We start from the raw sequence: 20,901 nt of genomic DNA on the forward strand, positions 1-20,901 counted from the left end.
CGGGTCAGCCCCTTCCTGCTCCAGGTGTTGGCTCATTTAAAGAAGGACGCTGAACTAAAACCAGACATTTAAACGTTTTGACACACGATGAGACATTATTCATGTACATAACAGTGGTTGCTCTGTAATTATAGCATTAAAAGACGCGGAGAACACAGCGTACCACCATTCGCGTAACTAGAAACACTCGTATGCTGAACCCATTTAAATGTAATTAACATACTGTTGTATTATTCTGCAATGCACCTGCAAAGCTAATTAAGTACTTAATCTTATTTTGCTGAAGGCAGCATTTTAAAACTAGCAATTTATCCAGTGATGTCACCAAACTGGTCCAGGTGTACTGGAGATAAGTCTTCGGGTGACTGTTTGCTGTTCTGAGAAGCAGGTTCTGTATGACAAAAAATCCTATGGAAAAATACAAACAAACTGTAGTATTTATATTTATTTATAAAAAATACAAAATGTTACATTTAATTTACATGATCTAAAACCACTGAGCTGTACAACAGTTAAAAAAAACAACGCGTACTAGTGATTGTCATCAAAGTGAGCAGCAAATATTTTTGCTATTCTATCAGTCTCCTTCTTCATGGATGACGGCGACATGTTGGGGCGCTGTCGATGACCTCTGCTGTGTAGAATGCTGTGAAGTGGAGAGCTCGGCCCCTGGAAAGATCAAAACACAAACATACCTGCAGTGTGAGTGCTGCAGCGAATACTGAGCCTCAGAATATGATTCTCTAGTGTATTTAATAACAAACAGGCATACTGATTAGTCAAAGGATCATTTATTGTGTGTTTGAGTTGTGTGGTAACTTATGAGTGACTGCTCAAACAGAGCGAACCTTTCTTTGGCTTAACAGGCTTGTCACATGTCTCTCTCTGTAGTACATGGAGTACAATCTGGAGATCAGCAACAAGTGACTAGTTTGAACCCGCTTTTTTATTTTTTTTTTTTAAAAAAGGTCCTTCCTGCAGAGACAGGCACACCTCCGACCTCAGACTCCAGCACATTCTCATATCTGATATCTCCACACCCTCCTTGAAGCTGGATCCTTTTACTATGGTGTGATGCAGAATTGCATTTCCATCTCTAGAGCTGAGTGGAAGTCACCCAACAGACCTGTTTGACAACAAGTGCTCTGGGGAAACATGCATAATATTAGTGCGCTTTCTCAGTTGCACAGAATATCAACAATGAATACCCTTTTTTATCATGATACATAAGGCTCTTTTTTTTTTTATTCGTACAGTCAATTGACACTGGTATTTGCCACCGTCTCCGTGTTGGGAGTCATGTTGAGGTTTGCTCTGAATTCCGTATTGAGTCCTTTAACTCATGATGTGACATTTTGAAAACCAACCACCTCTTACCGGTCTGGTTTTGCTGTGTTGCAATTTTTATTCAGCTTATCGGGCAGATGCCTGAGCCCTGACTGTTGAGGATGGAATAATCCTCAGGGAAGAGGAGAGTGTATTATTGTTGCAATTAAACAGCCACCGCACACAACTGGTTACATAATAGCAGTGTTTTTAATAGAGTGTACTGGAAGTGACAGGCGGGACACAAACACCTTATTCTGTTCATCTTTAGACTGTTCAAACTAGTTTGTCAACTCCTTTCCCAAAGCTAGAGGCGACGAACACAACTTCTCAATGGAAAATGTGACAGGGAAAAAACATTAAGACTGCAATAAAGACTGAATGAGGGCAGATAGATGTTTGCAGTGCAAACAATGAACACCACATGTACTCATGATCTTATAACAGTATGTACAGCATCTTGTTTAAATATTTGTACAAGTCAGCTAGTGGGTGGGCCCCAAGCTGTTAATGGTGGAAGTTTAATTATGCTGAACTTTACTTGGTCGTGTCATTATTCTTGACAGGTCTCTCCAGTACGCGTCATGTGTAAAGTGGAGCGTGATCTATTAATAACGCCCAGTTTTGGCATGGCAGTTTGGTCCTGATGTCAACTGACTATATATATTATACTGTGTTTAATGCCTTTTTTAATAAAAATAAATCCAATAATCAAGGGAACAAGTAATACAGTTTTCAAATTGGACTGTACAAAATGTAAGAAAATTGAAAATAAAATAAGAAGTTATAACTGAAACAAAGATATTTAGGTACTCAGTGAGAGGGGAGTGAAAAGTCAAGGGGGAGAGAGAGCGAGTGAGTTTGAATGCCATTAGTAGAGTTAGTGACAAATACTCACCGGGTCACGGGACGTCTGGGAGAAAGAAGGAGCTAAACGTATGACTCTCATAGATGCCTCCATTTGGTGACAGGGAAGGAAGAAATTAGGGACCTCCATAGGGACCAAGCTGGATATTGAATGTTAAAAAAAATAAGTAAATATAGTATGATGTCATCCCAGTGAAGATCAAAGATTCATGAGAGGAAGCTGGTAAATGAACACAAAAAATGACATTTTAAAACTCACCTAATAACAAGTCAAAGTGATTAAAAACAAAAAGACTCTCTCTTTAGTCAGCTATAGGTGTTGATTCGCCTCGACATCCTATGTACCAACTGTACTGTCGATAGCTGCAAACGGTATGTATGTACCATTTTGGGAGTGCGTCTGTGTGTGTGTGTGTTCTTTACATTTTTTCCTTCCAGTTTCTTCTTTTCACCCTAATCTCAATTTATGACACTCGAGCACATTTGCATCTTCCCATTAACTTCACATGCAAAGTCTGAACAAACAGTAACACCAAACAGTTCCAAACTAAATCACACAAAGAACCAGTGACAGAGGGTGGCTGCCTGCATCTGTTCATGACATTACACCTGCATGTCAAAGACACAACAATGCATGTGGACCAGACTATGAGTGTTACAGAAGGCTCCCTGATCTAGCTTTGCCAGGAATCTGGGATCTGGGATGACCCTCTAAAACAAATGACAGCAGCAACAACTAATCTGATAGCAAGGAAGACAACAACAACAACAAATACAGATCAAGGATACGGTTGGAGTGCGATGTCGGGGGAGCATGAAGCATCATGGGTATCTCTGTCGTTCATAGTGGTGGGTGATGAAGCTCTGTCACCTGACTCCTCGTTAGGGCTGTTGGGTTCTTTTGCTCGTCTTTCATCTAGAGCTTGTAGTGTCCTTTCACCATCTCTCTCTGTGTCCGAAGCGTCTCCTGCTGATCCATTAAAACTGTCACTTTGATCACTTTCTTCTCGTCTGGCACTGGTAGTGTGTTTAACACTACAGTCATGGGTTACCATCTGCCTTTTCTCGTCCTCATCTTCGCTGAGAGACGGCTCCTCTGGTACCTCTGGGCTCTTCAGAGAAACCAGGTCGGGGTCTGACAGGATGCTGGTCCAAGGACTGGTTTTGTCTGTTAAAGAGGTCACCTCATTGAGAGCCCTCGGCTTCACAACAACCTCCTCGTAATCTTCATCATCGTCATCAGCTTCCTCATCCCGTGTGCTACCGGTCCCATCTTCATCTTTGTCCGTTCCTTCTTCGTTTTCATCCTCGGACACTGTAGCATTGTAGTTTCGACTGCCGTTTTCTTCCTCAGGCTCGGAGTCTGTATGGTCTTCAGACGTCTTTGGCAGAGGCGAGTGCAGAGGAGACAAATCTTCTATGGAAGAATATGAAGCTCTGCGTGGACTGGAGATACTCTCAGGAAGAGTCTGAGGGTTGTTGTCTGCTACAGGGGAAGTTGTTGAGCTGCTCTCCGGGTGTGAGGGAATTGTTTCTAGTTGGTTTCCTCGTAGACCTGGATGAAAAAGACAGTAAAGATTTTAGCAACTTTTTATACTCTCTTTGTTTTTCAGCTATCATGAATTGCATTCAAGGTCATTCTTTTAAAGGGAAATACTTTTTCGTGTTCTTTGTCAGTAATGTCTAAAAATCATCACTTGACAGAGGTGTTTGAGACTTGTTCGTGGCTCAGCAGGTGGGTTGTTTGGCTCTTTCCGTGCACATTTCTTCGCGGCAGTGCGCAGCAACTAGCACTTGTTCAGCTCGGAAAGTGCAAGTGGCTTGGGGCTCTGTCCCTGTCAGCTTTACAGCATCCCCTTCCTGGACTTTGCTGCTTGCTTCTTTGTAGGACTACTGCAGCCAGTAGCTCCTATGAATTTCACTACATTCTTTTGTCTTAATTTGTTGTTTTCTCCTGTTTGTTACTGGAGCACTTATGGCATATGACATACATTCATCATCATCGGAAAAGGAAGCATGGGGATTAAGTGCAGCATTTTCTAAGCAAAAATCAAACCAAAATATTATTTTAGAATTTGATGGTTTTTTTCTGTGAGTTTTGGATGGTTTGGTCAGATAGAACAAGCAATTGGAATTCATTACCTTGGAAAGTACACAGATAGAATAATAAATTGATTAAGCGAGAAAATAAGCAGATTAATGATGAAAATAATCATTAGTTGCAGCCCTAAAGTACAGTATTGTAGTGGACTTGCAAGCATATAATTCACTAGGTGTAATGTCAATGTTAACTGTATGGTTATGGAATCACCAGGATATAACACGCATACTGCTCAGGGTAAAGGTGACATGTTCCCTTTAAGAGAAGTAGGGTAACCATGGTAATGAAGGGTCATTTGGGGGTTAAAGGTGATGTGAGGTCAGAGTAAGGAAATTATTGTTGTGTGTGGATTAAACGGCCACAAAGGTGTGCAGACAAAAAGACAAACTGACTAATAATTGTAATAGCATTGGTACTTTTAGAGTGACAGAAATGTAGTGTCAACTTTATTCCACTAGTAGAAATTTCAGCAGCACTGGTCCTTATTAGGACCGAGGAAGTCAGAAGGTACAGGGATGCCTCCATTTATGGTTTAAGTGTGTAAGCTAAACAGTAGACTGTGTCCACAATGAACTCTGGGTCTACTGCCAAGGTTGGGTAAACCAGAACAAAGTCAACCTGCCAAGAATGATCTTTAAATGGTAAAGTTACAATATATTGGACATGCAAGAAAAAAGGTACAATCATTTGTAACAGTTTTAAATGCTTAAATGATCTCACTTAAGACTACTGATGAAACACATTGCTGGGAATACCAGACCAATTAAGCATGTTAAAGAGCTCACCACTAATAATATTGTTGACTTGTCCAACTAAGTCGTTTGACTTGAGAAGAAGCTGACATGTGTCCGTCTCTGTGTCCCTCTGTTCCTCATGCTTGGCCTGACAGTCCTGTTCACTCATGGACGGGAATATGGGTGTTGAAATCTTACGGCTGAAGTATCTCTGGATGTTGTCCAGCTCACTTAGTTTTTTCCTGTAAAAACAATGAGACGTAGTCAAAGCTAATGTTTTAAAAAAAGGCAAACAGTCGCTGCATCAACTGTAATGGACAGTTTATCTTAGGAATGATACCTTAGTGCTGAAAACAGAAATGAGCTGGAGGGGTTGATGTCAGCAGCACTGCTGCTACAGACAGAATGAGCTGCTGTTTGCTCCTGCAGACTCTGATGGTAATGACGTACTTTGTCCATGTGCTCAAAGTGGCGGTCACTCTCACTTGACCTAAACAGATGTACAAACGATGAATAAATGAGATGTAAGACTTCTATCAGCATATTGGAATGCTTTGACTGAATAAAAATGTAATTGTCTAGCTGAAATTCTGGTCCTTAGAAAAGAAGCCAGCGCAAAAGTGCCCAAAACTGCAGTTCTTCAAATAACCACCTGCGAGTCAATCCCCATTGACCTCCATGTTAAAACGCCCAACTTTACAGCAGAAATAAACATGTTTACAGCCTGTTACAAAAAAAACTGTTTGGTGTTTTAAGCTTATTTCCCCAACTGCTTAGGGGGTGATTTTTTCAGATAACTCGTCTAAATTACATTTAGGCTTAAAGTTAGGCTTAATTAAGGGCGTGGCCACTTTGAGTGACAGGCGGGTGCCGTATCAGGTGGCTAGCTGCTAGCTGTCACCCCTGCTGTGTCATCTGAGCCCGCCTCAGCTCCACTATTTATTAGCCGGGAGTTAGGCTGTGCCATCACTGCCGAGATGGCGTCGGCCAGAGTCACCCACTTTGAGCTTCACAATGGCTCTTTAGGAAACTTTCGGCTATAAACAGTCTATGGTAATTGTTCTACAAACCTTTCAGAGAACAGCCTGTCCGTTTGGTCAGGTGACGAGATCTTCTGCTCGGTGTATCGGCTGATGTGAGAGGGGAAGCTGCTGTATGCCGCTGTGGTATGGTAGCTGAGAGGGAGGCCCTGGAATAAAGCTTGCTAATAAAAGACATTCATCATGATTACAATAAGACATAAACAAGTTGTTTAGTTTTTTTTTACTGTATGTATGAATACTTTCTCTCACCGGTGAATTTTTGGAAGCTTCTTCATTCACAGTTTTTCTCTGTTCCCTGAGATCTTGGACCCCCTTTTGCGGAGTGATGGACACTTTAAGCTGGCCGTGACAATGACCACTGAAGTCTGTGATGTTGTACCAACCACACACTGACTGGAACCCACAGACTAAGGGGGACAGGTCTACAGAGGCAAATCCAATAACCCTCTCTGTTTCTATTGAGTAAAAACAACAAGAGTGAATTAATATATCAAGCATATCAATGCATTATACATCGTAAAGTGAAACTACTTCCTGTACCTCCTTTGTGCCAGACTTTGAAAACGAGAGACTGTTGTGGATCGACAAGTAGCTGCTTTGAAAGCCTGTAAATGAGATACAGATCATCAGCCTGATATGTGATTGTTCCGATCATAGATCTCCTCAAAGATTTTAGTTAATGTCTGTTATTTAACTCTACCTGCACTCAAGTTGATGGTCCCACACAGGGCAGTCAGTGTTGGCTATGACAGCTGTGGACACTGGTTCATCAGAGTCTGCAGTAACGTATGAAACACAGCAGCATGGTGACCCTTCACTGCGCTCTGCTAAAGGACAGCCTGCCAGAGAAACATAACACACATCATTATTATCAACAAACGTATGTAGAAAAATAAAAAAAAATTACGTCAGATCACAAGCTCACCCTTCAAATTCAGATGCATGGCCCGGTCCACTGCAATAGTCACAGGGAAAGATTCATCCATGCTCATTCCTGTGTGCTGCACCAATGTGATGTCTGGAGTGGTTCTGGAGGATTTATTCTTGTGTCTGCTTTGTGATGTTTTCGGTGTAGTGGGCGAGGGGGCTCGATCTGCTGCTTCCTCCATTTCTAATAAGAGCTCCTCCTGGCTGTCCGAGTCCACCTGGTGGTCAACTCCAGCAGGGACTGTCCCCACTTCCACAGGGACAGAACCTGCTGTCAGGGTGATGTGCACCCTGAGAGCAGCCCCTTGTAGATCTGCTGCTGAGCGTCTGAACAGTGGATACACTCCTGTAAAGAAATACAGCCATGATGTTACTACAGCAATAAAAAAACTGTTTATAAATAAATTATAAAAAAAGTAGTTATTTCTTACCACTGAGAGTAAGCTTCTGCGTTGGTGTCTTTGCAAGAGAGGACAGGTCAACAAACGCTGAACCCACCAGTCGGTCTGTGTCTCTGGGCCTTTGGGTTTTGTCTTTTGTAAAGGAAACCCACACCTGAACCTCCAGCTTCTCCTCTCGAAGATACCACATCAAGGGCTGAGTGCTCCTCAGCTCGACAGTTCGAATTCCCTGGAAAGCAACCGTTGCCTGGCCTCCCTCCTCAACAGAGGGGTGTTTCATCTGGGAGCAGAATGCATCCTGGTCGTAGAACTTGTACCTGAAGTAGCAGTAGGTGGAGCGCTCCAGCTCACTGAGGCCCGGCAGAAGCAAGCAATGGACAGGTATCCATGCTCTGGGCATCGAGAAAGTCAGTGACATTTTTCTCATGCCGTGTCCCCTAGCTTCTTCATCATCTTGCATTTCATTCTGGGCCATTTCCCAGCTCAAACCCTGAGCAGCTTTAATGACTCTTTCCCTGTCTGAGTGGTGGGCGAACTTAACAGAGATCTCGAGGCCCCCGACCAAGATGTGCTGGTGCTGAGAAGAACTTGTTTCCTGAGGTAGATACACTCCAAACCAGCCAGAAATACCTTTTATATTTGGAAAAAGAAACAAAGTGACTGTGTGTTTGTCATAAAATCTATTGAGCCCAGCATTCACAGAGAGTGCAGCATACCTGTTCTTTTATGGATGAGATCCGCAAGAGGTATTTTCACTGTGCCCAACACCACATCCTTAGGTTTATAAGTTTGCACTGCTGCAACAAAAATTTAAAACAAATTAGTAACTTACAGATATTATTGACTAACATTGACGAAATTACTGCTTCTTAACAAGTGAAAAGATTGATTGTGAAAGAACAAAACTAGATGTAAAACTTATTCACTATCCTTAAATAAAACTTTGCTCGTTTAACAAATGAATTATGTTGACTGATTTAGTGTTCATTTGAATTTATCCTGTAAATATTTCGATCAAAGCATAAGGCACATAAAAATGAAGCCAATGTAGATTGTCACTGTGAAAAAAGAAATAATGTAAATTATAATGTATAAATTTGTAACATTTATATCAATAAGTCATTTTGGTAAATAATAAAAGAAAAGCTTAAAAAAACCTTTGCGACTGTCTCTGTTCCAGACAGTGAAGACAGCAGAGGCTTCCTCCAGCTGCTCAGCCAAGCTGCAGGTTTCTCCACTGCTCTTCAGAAGCAGCAGATCACAGGACACCTCCATGTGGTGGTCAAACTCCGGGCAGAATGTCCTGGCGGCTATGCGGGTGCACCTCCTTTCACTCTCAGGCAAGAAGGAGAGCTCGACTGTGATGTACGAGTTCACTCCCACACCGGCAAAGTAGCTGAATCTTTCATTTTGTTCTGATAAAACCCTGAAACAGAGAGGCAGAAGCACAATACCAGACTGAAGGCATTGAGGCAGTATCTGTACATTTGTATAAGAGATTTGCAAATACTCTGTGTGATTCCCTAAGGTTTTGAAATCTCTGCTGCTGAAACACTTGCTATCAGACCAATTAGTGGAGCTGAACGTTCATTTGTTGATCTCAAAATATGCAGTTCAGAAACTCAACAGTAATTTATTTTTCAATGTAATTAGGCTGATGGCAGAAGTGTCAGCAGTAAGAGCATTAACTCAGTAATTAAAACAAACTACATTAACTGATAGATAGATGGCATAACCTGATAACGCCATCTTAAAGAGTAATTCAATTAGATATTTAAGTCTTAACAACTTCCCTATAGAAATTAAAAAAACAACAACATTCTAACCCAGAAACTGCTCACTTCAATTAGGAACAGTTTCACGCATATTTACTCAAGCCATCACAGCTCTCTAGACAAAGAACATTGCTAAGGGGAATTTCCATTCCATAAAAACAAACAAAGCTCCCAATAGGACAGTGGTGGAGATGTACCTTGCTGCGGCCTGCAGACCTGATGCTCTGTGCACTTGAACCACGAGTGTCACAACACGAGAGGCAGCTCCTTTACCAGTCTGACCATCAGGTCTCACCGGTCGGTGCTTGTACCGAATGCACACATCTAGTAAGCCTGAGAAACACTACAGATCAGCCACAACGTATACGACACTAAATGTGTCAATGCATCATATTATTGCAATTCCTCTGAGTGTCTGTGTACCTGAGGGCTGAGGCTGATGTCCTGTGGGACTGGATGTCCTGGGAATCAGGGGCAGGGAGAACATTTGGGCCTCATTAGGATGCTGTCTCTGCATGGTGACCATGGCACACAGCTTGGACAATGGAAGCATTCCTTTAGCCACAAGCTGGTCTCGAACGTTTGGATAATAATACCTACAGACACACACAATCCTTTATATGAAACCAGTAAGTATTTTGCCATATTAGGATATGAAATTCCCAAAACAACCACAAACCTGCACCAGACTTCAAACTGGACACCCCCTCCACTGCTTAGGCCTTGACTAGAAAGAGAGCTGAGCAGCAGCCTCTGAACTGGGACTCCTTCAGGAGCCAGAAGCACGTGAGTCTCAGTGTGTCCAAACACCGGGTCGGGGACACAGAGCGTTGTGGTGGTACGAAACGGCTTCAGGTTCACGCCTGTTGGAGACGAGATACAAGTCAGACTGATGCGAGGGCGGGGAAACGTCTTGGGGAAATTCTTTATGGTGAAGGTTTCATACAACGAAATGGCCTTACTACTCTCTATGAGGCTTTGGTCCAATTTTGCAGCAGGGTCACCCTCCTGACAGGGGAAACTGTACTGGACGTAGCAGTCAGCTTCACCCCAAACTGTGGACTGCAGAGGTGTCAACCCTTTAACCTTCTCCACTCTTATCACAAACAGATGCTCTCTCACAGTTTCCTCCTGTGCTGCTATCAACTGAGGGGGAAACACAATAGAAACAAAGACGTCATGCACTTAGTTGAAAAATGTGACATTTCTGAGCTGAAAAACCTGCACACAAACATCTAACTTGTTCATAATATTTATAATAGTGAAGTTTTTTAGTTTTTTTTTAAGATTAAGTACTTTATTGTGCATCAGCAAAGAAATTCCCAAATAACTTTTCTAGAGATCATTTTCCAGGACTTTTCCAGGACATTTTCAATTGATGATAGAATAACATATCAGTAAATTGCATTTGCGAACATGTGACGTGACTTGGGGGGTTGTGTTCACAGTGTTTCCCAACATAACCGAGAGGAGTTTATTCCAAATACTCTCATCCATTAACTACCATTTGAATGTTAATATAATCCTGAGCAGAATTTAGCCCTTTCACGTGGCAATGATTTCCATTTTGGGGAGCTGTGGTAGACTGGAAGTTTGCTCTCAGGGAATCAGTTAAATAGGGAAAAAAAAATTTGAGGACATTTGAATCCTAAACTTTTCTATGAACAACCTTGGAAGGTCTCGCTTACCTGCAAATTATCAGTTTTGACAAGAACAGATACACAAAATGCTTTGAGCATTATGTCCAAGAAATTACCACTGACCTTTGTTTGGGAATGAGGCTGGTGATCAAGCAGATGAACTGGTCTCACAAGTTGAGACACGCAGTCATAATCTTCATCCCTTGTGCGCTGGAGGGCAACTATTTGCTCTGATTGGCCCATAGCCAAAACAACCCTGAGGTGTCCTTTACAGCTACCTGAGAACACATCAATGACTGGCATGTAGCAGTCCACCCCTAAAACAGGGTACTGGGCCTGGAGAAGAAGGTGGGTGATCTTTGGATCCCTGCAGGAAGGAAAAACAGAGAGGAGGGTTACTGGTCTGACATACAGCCTCACTGTGGCAGGTATATTTGAGTCCACATTTAAATTGTGTGTGTAGTGTTATTTGTGGTGAAACATTCCTGGAGTTTCATTCTGAGAATTCAAGAAATTGAATTCATGGAGGATTAAAGACAATTATGATGTTTGGAGAAGGGGTACTATAGCACCTCCTGGAGGACAGGTTCCATAAAAGAGGTTGTGAAAGATCCCCAATTACCAAAGAGCTGAAATGTTTTGTTGAACAGATGACTGATTACTACTTGTTTACTATAATTTCCCTATAAAAATTGCCAATAACAATGGAAAATATGTAGTGACCGTTCTGTCTATTTATACCTAATCACAAATTTAAAACATTCTAAAAAAAATGCGTTGTCTCTCTTCAACTTGCCTAAATGACATGTAGAACTGGTGGAGAGGTAATTTAACTATGCCGAGGTGTCGATCCTGCCCCGAACTTCCCGTCTTCTGCCACACCTCGATTACCATCACATTATTCTTCATTCGCTCCAGCAGCTTAGTTGTTAAGGCCACAGGCGTCACCTGAGACAAGGGATGGAGAAAAATAAATAATCAGAGTCACTGGGATTCTGCTTTGACAAAGTAGGAGATTTTGCTTCCTTTGTAGCCTAATAAGAAATTAAAAGATGGTTTCAAGATTTGATCTCCTGGGCTTACCTGAACAAAGTTGAAACAGGGATTGGCCTGACCCCAGCTGATGACAGATCTCGCCGTCTCATCACACCAGAGTTTACAATTCAAGTACACGTTTGGAGCCTGCATGGGCCCACAGTTAAAGTTCTTTCCATCTGGCACCATGAGTAACGTATGCAGCAGGACCTCAGAGTCCTCCTCCACTTGCTGCCATGATATACGAGGAGATTTGTGGAGTCCGGGATTACGAGAGGGTTCTTTCGAGGGTTTCTGCGGAGTCCAAACATTCAGCCTGGGATCTTCAAATAAGTGAGCTGGTAACTCCTCCCTGTCAATGTCAACCTGTGGAGATCTGGACCTGGTCTCTCTCTGTGGACTGGGTGCAGTTTGTGAAGGCGATGTGTCTCTCTGAGCCAGCTTGCTTTTACTTTTTTCAGAAGGGAAATCTTTGTTGTCTCTAATAAGTTCTAGTGAAACCTGAGAAAAATAATAGAATAACTTATATGACAGTCACTTGGATAACAAATATCAGGCTTGCAAACATACATTCATGGGTAAAAATTCAGTATATTACCTTGAGAGGTCCAATCTCCTGTGTTTTACCGTTTCCTTCCAAACTCTGCACAGGTAAGACTACAGACTGACTCAGCTGCCTGCTCTGCAGCAAACAGCTCAGCGGGTGAACTGCCTCGCCGATGGGAACCGGCTGAAAACAAGAGAAGCCAAGGTCATCACCAGAACTTCATTCTTTAAGGTATTTTATTCAGTTAATGTCTACCTGTGTTTGTAGGCATGTATTAGGAACAGGAAGTCAGTTTCATTCATTTCTATTGGTTTCTATCTCATAAAAGAGTCACATTAAGAAGTTGTGCTAACAGATGAACATTATAATTTATCATTCCAAGAAACCTTACATAAGAACACCTAAATTGAGGTACTTACTTTCTTTTGGTCGCTCTTTCGTGAGTAAACCTTGAAAGTCAGATCAGTTCCCCACCATTTTTTCACTGTTGCTGTACTGAAGTGGACAGGAAACACAGAGTGCTGATGGAACTTCACCGCTAAAAAACACAGAAGAGTGATTCAGATTCAGTCACAAACCCGTACCAGTGTTTTACTCAGGTAGGTTCCAATAAGGCAGATAATGTGAGCAGGTCATACTTCCTCCTGTGACTTTACTGGCAACAGCTCTGGTCACCTCTCCATCTCCTCTCCTACTACGATCATGTCGACTGGTAGTGGAGGCCATTGGGAACACGTACTCAATAAAATATGTGCTAATGAAAAAGAGAGGAGATATCACAGGTTTTTTTTTTTAAACTAATAACTGCAATGTTATTTAAAAATGAGATCAAAATAACGTTAAATGATTCGCCCACCACTTCTTGCTGGTTAACGGTCGAGGAGGTTTCCCTTTGCTTGAGGTCTTTCTAGGTGTGTTGGTTGTACTGCTTGGAGGTACGGACAGGGAGTCGATGGTCACCCTCGCCAGCTTTATCAAACTCAGCAAAGTCAACTGCTCTGCACTGACGCCAGGAGGGATACCACCAGCATCTGCAGACCGCGGAGGCTCTGAGTTTGGACTGGACAATACAATAAATAAGTGTCTTAAATTTACAAAAGCTAGTAATGTTTACATTTAGTCTATTTTCATACTATACGTTTTATTGTGTTGGGTCTGGTCTATATCTAGGTACCTTGTGTGTATCACATATATCCTGTGTAAAGGGTTTATTAAGTTGGTCAATTTCCTTCAGCATTTTTTGCAGAAGGAAATTCTTTCCTGGCTCATATCTCAATCAATTAGTACCTTAGGGAGAAGATATCCCCTTTTAGAGGGGCTACTTTTGAAAGTGGAGGGATGAAAAACATGGGATGACACACACCCACTCAATCTTCTGAAAGGATCATTTATTTTGGACAAGCAGAATGGCTTAAAGGGTTATTAACAATTTTTCTACATGGACCCAGTTTTCCCATTTCTTTGCCATCTCTGACATCTCACCAGACGACATCAGTGAAAATGTGAGTGAGAGTTGGAGAGAGTAGTGCAACTTGGTGTTACCAATATTTTAGTCTTTCACACTTCTCTGCGCTTCCTTTGGAGCAGTTACCCACCCAGTTACCCACCCAAAACCCTATAGAGACTGTGTCTGCCCCACGGCCACTTCAATTATTTAAAGTCAACAGAAGAGGAGTTATACAAAACAACTTAATAAAAGTTAAGGCAACCAATGCAACAGTGCATCAAAACAGGACAATTAAATGTATACTATAATGATTGCTGCTGTTATTATAAGTAGTCTTATTATATGAATAATTTATGTCATATCTCTGTTATGCTGTTCATTCTGTACACATGACATCTATTGCATTCTGCATTCTGTCCATCCCATAGGTTTCTTCCATTTTTCTCCCTGTTAAAGGGGTTTTTTAGGGGAGTTTTTCCTGTGCCGATGTGAGGGAAGGACAGAGGATGTCGCATGTGTACAGATTGTAAAGCCCTCTGAGGCAAATTTGTAATTTGCGATTCTGGGCTATACAAAATAAACTGAATTGAATATTGAATTGTCTGTCCGAGTTTCTTGTGTTGCAGCACAAAAAGCTAAGCTTATTATTATTGAAATGATTTTCTATGGTGGTTGCAAGGCAAGATTTCAAAACGAGACTTCTAGCGAGAAACACAATAACAAACAGACCGAATCCAGTGAAAGGTAAAGAAAAATGTCTATATCTCTGTATGGTCTGAACACTTAAACAGTTTGAGCCTGTCAGTGGCAAAATCAAGCACTTTTAGTGGAAGTAAATTGACGGTGCGGAAATGATTACGTTGCAACCTGTTTAGCAGCTGCCGTCTGCAGCGATCTCCCTCAAACTGGACCAAAAAACGGTTGTTCCCATTAGTCAGTTAGACACAAAAACAAGGGGAAGTAGGGTTATGGTTGAAAATACCAAAGGGGAATGCCCTTTAAAGGGAATGTAAAGGCCCTTACCCTCCAGTAATCCTGGGTGCAGACCGTGTCGGCTGCTTTTTACTTGAGGATGCTGTTTCTTGGCTCTGCACCTCAGTGTTGTTTGGTTTAATATCTGACATCTAAATGAATACAAGACAAAAATAAATAAAAATCAAGAAAACCGACAGTGATTATATATATATTTTTTCCTCTGAAAATCATCAGAAAATAGTCTACTTACAGGAGTTTTGTAGAACAAATTTTCCAGTAAGCTCTGATCATATTGTGGATCGTTGAGCTCACTGTCCCCACACACACTGCTATGGCCAGACAAAGATTCAGGGAAGGAGCCATCTCCATCCCAGAGATGCAGAGGAGATGTATTTAAGCTAAACAAAAAAGAAAGAAAGAAAAAGTACAGATCTTGAAAAAAAAACAAAAAACTGCTTATATTTTCTGTCATCTCTGGAAGTAAATGTGCCCTTAAGTACCTGCCAAGGAGCAGGTCCACAGCTCTGTTATCCATGTCAACAGGACAGTCTAAGCTGTAGTCTGAGACGACAGCAACATCATCAGAGTGCTTGAGAGTTGAATCAGCATGAAGAATATTTTGAAGAAACGCCCCAGATGGAGAAGGATAGGGCCTGCAGACACAATAATTAAATATTATAGAATGTGCATTATAAGATGATAGAAAACTTTGTTGTTTCTTTGACACACTTTTGAAACACCAACTTGGAAGGTGGCAGGATGTTATCCTTTGGCAGAGGTAGTGGGGTGTCTTTCAGAGCTGGGGCAGAATCCATGTCACATTTCAAAGCTGATACCACCATGGCATTTCTGAGCTTGTTCCCACGCTCTAGAATAACTGAGATGAGAGTCAACGTTGAGTATTTGTAAAGAGACAGTCGATTTTGTGTGTTTATTGTTACTTTATGTACATCTGATGTTTAATCAGGCTGCAACCAACCTGACAGGATATCAGTGGTTGTTTGGCCACAAGGCTCCTGACTTGAAGGATTCAGAGCAGTTTGACTGTTCTGAGGTCTGTTTGTTGTCGGCATCTGATTCTCCAGTGACTCTTCTTTGTCTTTCTGGGCATTTTGGTAATATAAGTGGTCTTTCCCTCTGAAAATATTATAGCAAGATGTACAGTGAGATCATTATGCTCAGATTTAAATTTACTACCAGTAGGCTCTTATTACAACACACATGCATGGATTATGAATGGCAACATCACAACAACAACAACAACAACTTTGCACCTTGGAGTGTTTCCACTGCCAGCTGATTCTTTCCCACTGCCAGCTGAGAGCGACCTGGGCTGTGAGGGCACAGTCAGTGTGATGACTTGCGGTCTGTCAATGCTGATATCTGTGATGGGACCTGAGCTGCTGCTGTCATAGGCTTCTGTAAGAGGCTCCAAATTAAGGGAAACCTGAGGAGGTAAAAAAAAAAGAGCTAAGATTTGGTTTTGACACTGTTTACTACTGTAAGTACAAAATGATTACACCTTGAACATTAAAAAAGGGTGCTAAATAAACTCAATCGTGAGTTTGTCAATGCCACAATTTTGAATGATGGTCAGAGCCAGAACTGGGTGATGAGTTCTAAATTACTTAATTACATGCATAACTTAACAGATATGCATGTGAATATGCTTAAGAGGTGTTAAATGGCATAATGCATCCAATTATTTAGGTTCTTGTGCCTTTTAAAGTTACTTGTGATGCTCTTTTGTCCCTACACAGTAGGATCATAGTCACAAAAAAAGCAACCCCGCAGTTGGTAGAGATTCATTGTCTTGACAAAAGCACTTCAGTATACCAAACATGGACTATGGTTGGCAGGTCAGTCTGAATTCAGGTTTCCACTCACCTGTATTTCTCCCAGCTTCTCAGATGTTGGTGATACAAGGGTGTAAAATCCACTGATGGGGTGTGATAGAGAGAGACGAGAGATTCCCGCAACCTCAGCCCGTGCGATCGGCAAATGATCCGGTTTTGTCAGAACTTCCAGCACCAGGGAGCTCATATCTGTGATCGAAGAGAGGTTAGTGGCTGATTTTAAACAACAGTTTAAATGTAAACATATGAAAGCCTTCTTAGTTACCTGTCAGATATGAGGTGAACTGCTTTGGCCCGCAGCGGATGGGGAAGCGAGATGTGGTCTTGATGGTCTTCTGTGATGGATGTGATCCATCTCTTGGAAAGAAGTGTGTCCCGTTTGAAGACTCTCCCCACCAGCGCAGCCTGACGAATGTTGCCGATGGAGGCTTGTGAACTGTCCATAATACCCGGCTTATTGTCACTAGCAGGAAGCATCTTAGCTGGCCCTCGACAAGAGGAGGGAGGCTGGTGGCGGGGGACACATCGCTGGGGACTGCAAAGAGGTATGTTTTATTACAGCAAAGTCAAGATACAAACAATGCAAACACTGTAAATACAAACATCAGAGATAAAGTAGTACAAGTACAGTACCAGTCAAAAGTTTGGACACACCTTCTCATTCAACTACTTTGAAGAATCTAAAATATAAAACATATTCTGGTTTGTTGAGCATTTGTTTGTTTACCACATAATTCCACATGTGTTCCTTCATAGTTTGGATGTCTTCAATATTAATCTACAATGTAGAAAAAGATAAAAAATAAAAATAAAGAAAAACCATTGAATGAGAAGGTGTGTCCAAACTTTTGACTGGTACTGTAAGAGTGGTATTTGCTGCAGATCTTAGCTCGATGTTGGCTTTTTTGTTTTAAAAAATATGTAAGAGAAAACACAGTTCAATGGCTTGAAGATCAACCTGTCACTTTTACTTGTGATTTTGCAAACGTGCAGACACTGCTTACAATAAATATCCATCATGAATCCCTCTGAGCTACTGTAACTATCCCTGTAGCACTATTGACTTTACAACAGGTGTGACACCACTGACAATAAAGCATGAACCTAGAAGTGTTTGAAACTCTCTGAAAGCATCGTGACACTTTCCAACATCATTTTACCTCAGTGCTGGAAAGTATTGAATAGTTTGATAAAAGTGTCTCACAATTACATACAATTTAATCTTTAGTTAACCAGCAAAGACTCGTAGGCAGCAGAACTTATCAACAACAGATACTAGGAAGTTTTAAACTACAAAGCAGGAAATACGACTTTGACAACACGTGCAGAAACAACACAACCTTAGAGAAAGTGAGAGCATATGTTAACCTAACACAGCATTAGCTAGTATGCTAACAGCTGACGCTAACAGCTACTTAGCTCTACTGCTAGCAGGTAGCTGAGCTAACAACACTTCACCTTTCCTTCTGCTGCTTCCCGCTTTGACGGACCTCTGCTTTCTGCTCTTCATCCCGCAGCTCTCAGTAAATATAGATGTTAAATGACAGCCTGGCCAGAGCAGTCAGAGGACCGTTAGCAGGCATGTTTTCATCACACCCAAGGTTACTAATAATCCGTTTAAGAGAGCAGCTTGTTTGAACTGTACACATCTCTCTCACTCACACACACACATACAATCGGCAGCGCGCAAAACTGTTTCTCAGCAACAAAGTCCGAACGCGCCGCCGACGCTGCCGCTTATTTCGCAGCTGCATGCTGGGAAATGTCGTTTATTATGTTGTGGCGGTCAAAAAGTAAGGTTTCTGCAGAAATTCAACTAGTTTCTACACATTTTCGTGGTGATAACAGTGCTTGCTTTAAGGCATGTTTAGCTCAGATCTAATTTACTAAATTTGCCAATAAGGAATTGCACCTATTCACTCAAATAATAATTACTAGAACCAGATCTTGCGGAAGAAAAATGTAATCATAATTTATTGTTCGATATTATATGTTATATTAAATTTGTTATGAAAAACTAACTAATTATCAGTAAAAATTTAACTTACTAATTTAATGTTATTGTTTCCATTCACTTCAGCTTTAAGTTTTGAGTTTAACCCATAAGAACCCAGACCCATTTTTCCTTAAAGGAAAATTATAGGGGATATAAAACAGACTAAATGGACCACAAGGAACACATTTATGAAAAAATATTTTTTAAATACTACCACCTAAAGCCAAGATCTGAAATGTTATATATATATGTCACAATGGACGTTTACGTATAACTGTACTCCTCATTTAAAAATCAATCAACTTGGCCTTTTTTTGCTGTATAAAAATAAACATCAAACTTATGTTGTAAACTTAAGAAAACATGCACATAGTGCATGAAAAAAAACCAAAGAAAAACGAGGGAAAACATCAGCACCATGTTTGAACCATTGTTAACAGTTTTGCGTCTGTTGCGCTCAAACCTTTTGCAACAAAACAAGCTTTTTGAAATGAGCTAGTTCTGTCAAATGTGCTGTCATGGGTACACAGATTAACTGACTGTCACATGACTTCACCAGGAAGTTCAGTACGCGTCACTTAGGGACTTCAAGAGTTAAAACCAAGGATAAAGCTGTGTAAGGAAGGATATTTAAAAGTGTTGGTGACAACTGTGTCACCATGGGTTCTTTTGGGTTAGCTTTTAATAGTAAAACACATGCTTTTTATTATTTGCTCTCATAGATTTTACCCCAAAATGCCTTTGTCACACATAGACGATTATTTTTTTATTCAATGGAATAACATGGCACATTTGCTGGCAAGGGAATACAGAGGCAATCAAATAAAACAGTACAGAAAAAGTAGTTAAACATGACATGAATTAAATGTTATAAAATATTGTGAAACTTTACAATAAAAGCAGCACATACATTTGAACAAAAGTGAAATACACTTCAAGTTTTAACACGATGCAGCCTTCTTTTACATCACCAGCAGAGGGGAGCAGTGCTGATCTTTCCATCACTGTACAAGGCTGCTCATTAACAGCAGTATGTAGGGATTTTCTGTCTTTATCGAACCTGAGATTAAAAGAGGCTCGCTGTATTTCTGCTTCACTTTATTTAGCGGCTGCTGGGCAGCTTCTCTGCCAATCAGCATTGTATTCAAGTCTATGTTTCCATCAGTTGTGCACAATAACTTACTCTGTAACATGTAATCAATTTCTTCTCAAATTGTTTCCCGTTAGGATAGTTCCCAGCGTGGTGTGCAGAATAACTTGCCAGTGTGTTGATGTAGACATATGGTCTAGTCATGTATGCTTTAGGTAGTTTGGACTATGCTCTTGCATAGCAACAAGTCCCTTTGCAGCAATGTTTGTTGTGGTGATCATGGTAACCGTGAGGGCCGCTGAAGGTGATAAGGATGAGTGCAGAATAAAGCCCTTTGAATTCTGGGTAAAGTCAGGCTTCAAGTTTTAAGGCTGGATTTACTGGTTTATTATGTTTCTGATTTAACTTTATGGAGAAAAAAAGCCTCGGTAGACATTGGTAGACATGAACATCTGCTGCTTAATTTGCATAAGACATACAATTAATCCTTTTTTTTTATATTTAAAATATGTGTTTCTATAAATTTAACTGAAGAAGTTGTTAACCATGTTTTGACAATATTGTGACCATTTTTTGATATAATACAATTGTGGTCTCATATACTTAGTATATGGAGGCTAAATTTAACTATGACTTTGTTTTAATGGCAGGAATACTTGCAATGAAACTGATTAAAGCTTCAGAAAACCACCGTCTTGCTATCTACCAACTCCAAGGGAATACAATCAAGTCCTGCTGTTTAGTGTGCACACAGGAATGAGCAATATGCATCCAGTGTTCTTCCATTTTCTGTATGTCAGTGTGCACTTGGAGAGTGTGTCTGTTTTTTATAAACTGTTGGAAACTGGAAGGAAAAGGTATATCACTGTGAGCAGCATTTTAATAGTGTATGGTCCACTTCACTCTGTTTGAGATGGGTTGTGACCTAGTTAGGCTCAGATATTCAAGATATCTGAGTGTTATGCACATAGTTTTGGTTATGTGAATTCAGACAAGAAGTCTGGAGCAGACGTGTTCCCAATCACTTGGCGGGCAAAGCATGATTTATGACGCCCAGCCTCTGAAGCTCAATAAGAGGCTGAAGGATGTGGTTCATCTGTTCCATTAGACAGCAAGTTATTGAAAGAGACTCCCACAAGCA

The 20,901-nt window shown here is 41.0% G+C and overlaps 1 protein-coding gene across 1 annotated transcript; it reads right to left on the bottom strand.

The window, feature by feature from the left end:
* Window positions 1-472: 472 nt before the first annotated feature.
* On the bottom strand, window positions 473-18,326 carry c2cd3 (C2 domain containing 3 centriole elongation regulator). Its single transcript, XM_054598492.1, has 33 exons — window positions 18,133-18,326; window positions 16,940-17,209; window positions 16,706-16,863; window positions 16,093-16,265; window positions 15,798-15,955; window positions 15,563-15,695; window positions 15,319-15,471; window positions 15,069-15,216; window positions 14,867-14,967; window positions 13,253-13,456; window positions 13,035-13,150; window positions 12,816-12,934; window positions 12,448-12,579; window positions 11,898-12,350; window positions 11,611-11,762; window positions 10,938-11,181; window positions 10,137-10,320; window positions 9,854-10,037; window positions 9,598-9,770; window positions 9,372-9,507; window positions 8,557-8,825; window positions 8,116-8,196; window positions 7,430-8,029; window positions 6,997-7,344; window positions 6,772-6,910; window positions 6,612-6,676; window positions 6,321-6,526; window positions 6,099-6,232; window positions 5,369-5,518; window positions 5,080-5,270; window positions 2,983-3,748; window positions 2,225-2,333; window positions 473-669 (listed from the first exon to the last, which is right to left on the bottom strand). The coding sequence occupies exons 1-33, from the start codon at window positions 18,182-18,184 to the stop codon at window positions 532-534; spliced, it is 6,639 nt and encodes a 2,212-aa protein (XP_054454467.1). The 5' UTR covers window positions 18,185-18,326; the 3' UTR covers window positions 473-531.
* Between the last annotated feature and the right edge of the window lie 2,575 nt (window positions 18,327-20,901).

This window comes from Anoplopoma fimbria, chromosome 1 (genome assembly GCF_027596085.1).
Source record: "Anoplopoma fimbria isolate UVic2021 breed Golden Eagle Sablefish chromosome 1, Afim_UVic_2022, whole genome shotgun sequence".
Taxonomy (NCBI): Eukaryota; Metazoa; Chordata; class Actinopteri; order Perciformes; family Anoplopomatidae; genus Anoplopoma; species Anoplopoma fimbria.

What these genes read in the sequence shown, in the direction of transcription:
- c2cd3 (XM_054598492.1), bottom strand. Translation starts at nt 18,184, where the DNA reads ATGAAGAGCAGAAAGCAGAGGTCCGTCAAAGCGGGAAGCAGCAGAAGG. An exon ending in CCTGTTTCAACTTTGTTCAG is followed by an intron (nt 11,763 to 11,897) that starts GTAAGCCCAGGA and finishes CCCTTGTCTCAG; the next exon opens with GTGACGCCTGTGGCCTTAAC. An exon ending in CCCGACATCGCACTCCAACC is followed by an intron (nt 2,334 to 2,982) that starts GTATCCTTGATC and finishes TTCAATATCCAG; the next exon opens with CTTGGTCCCTATGGAGGTCC.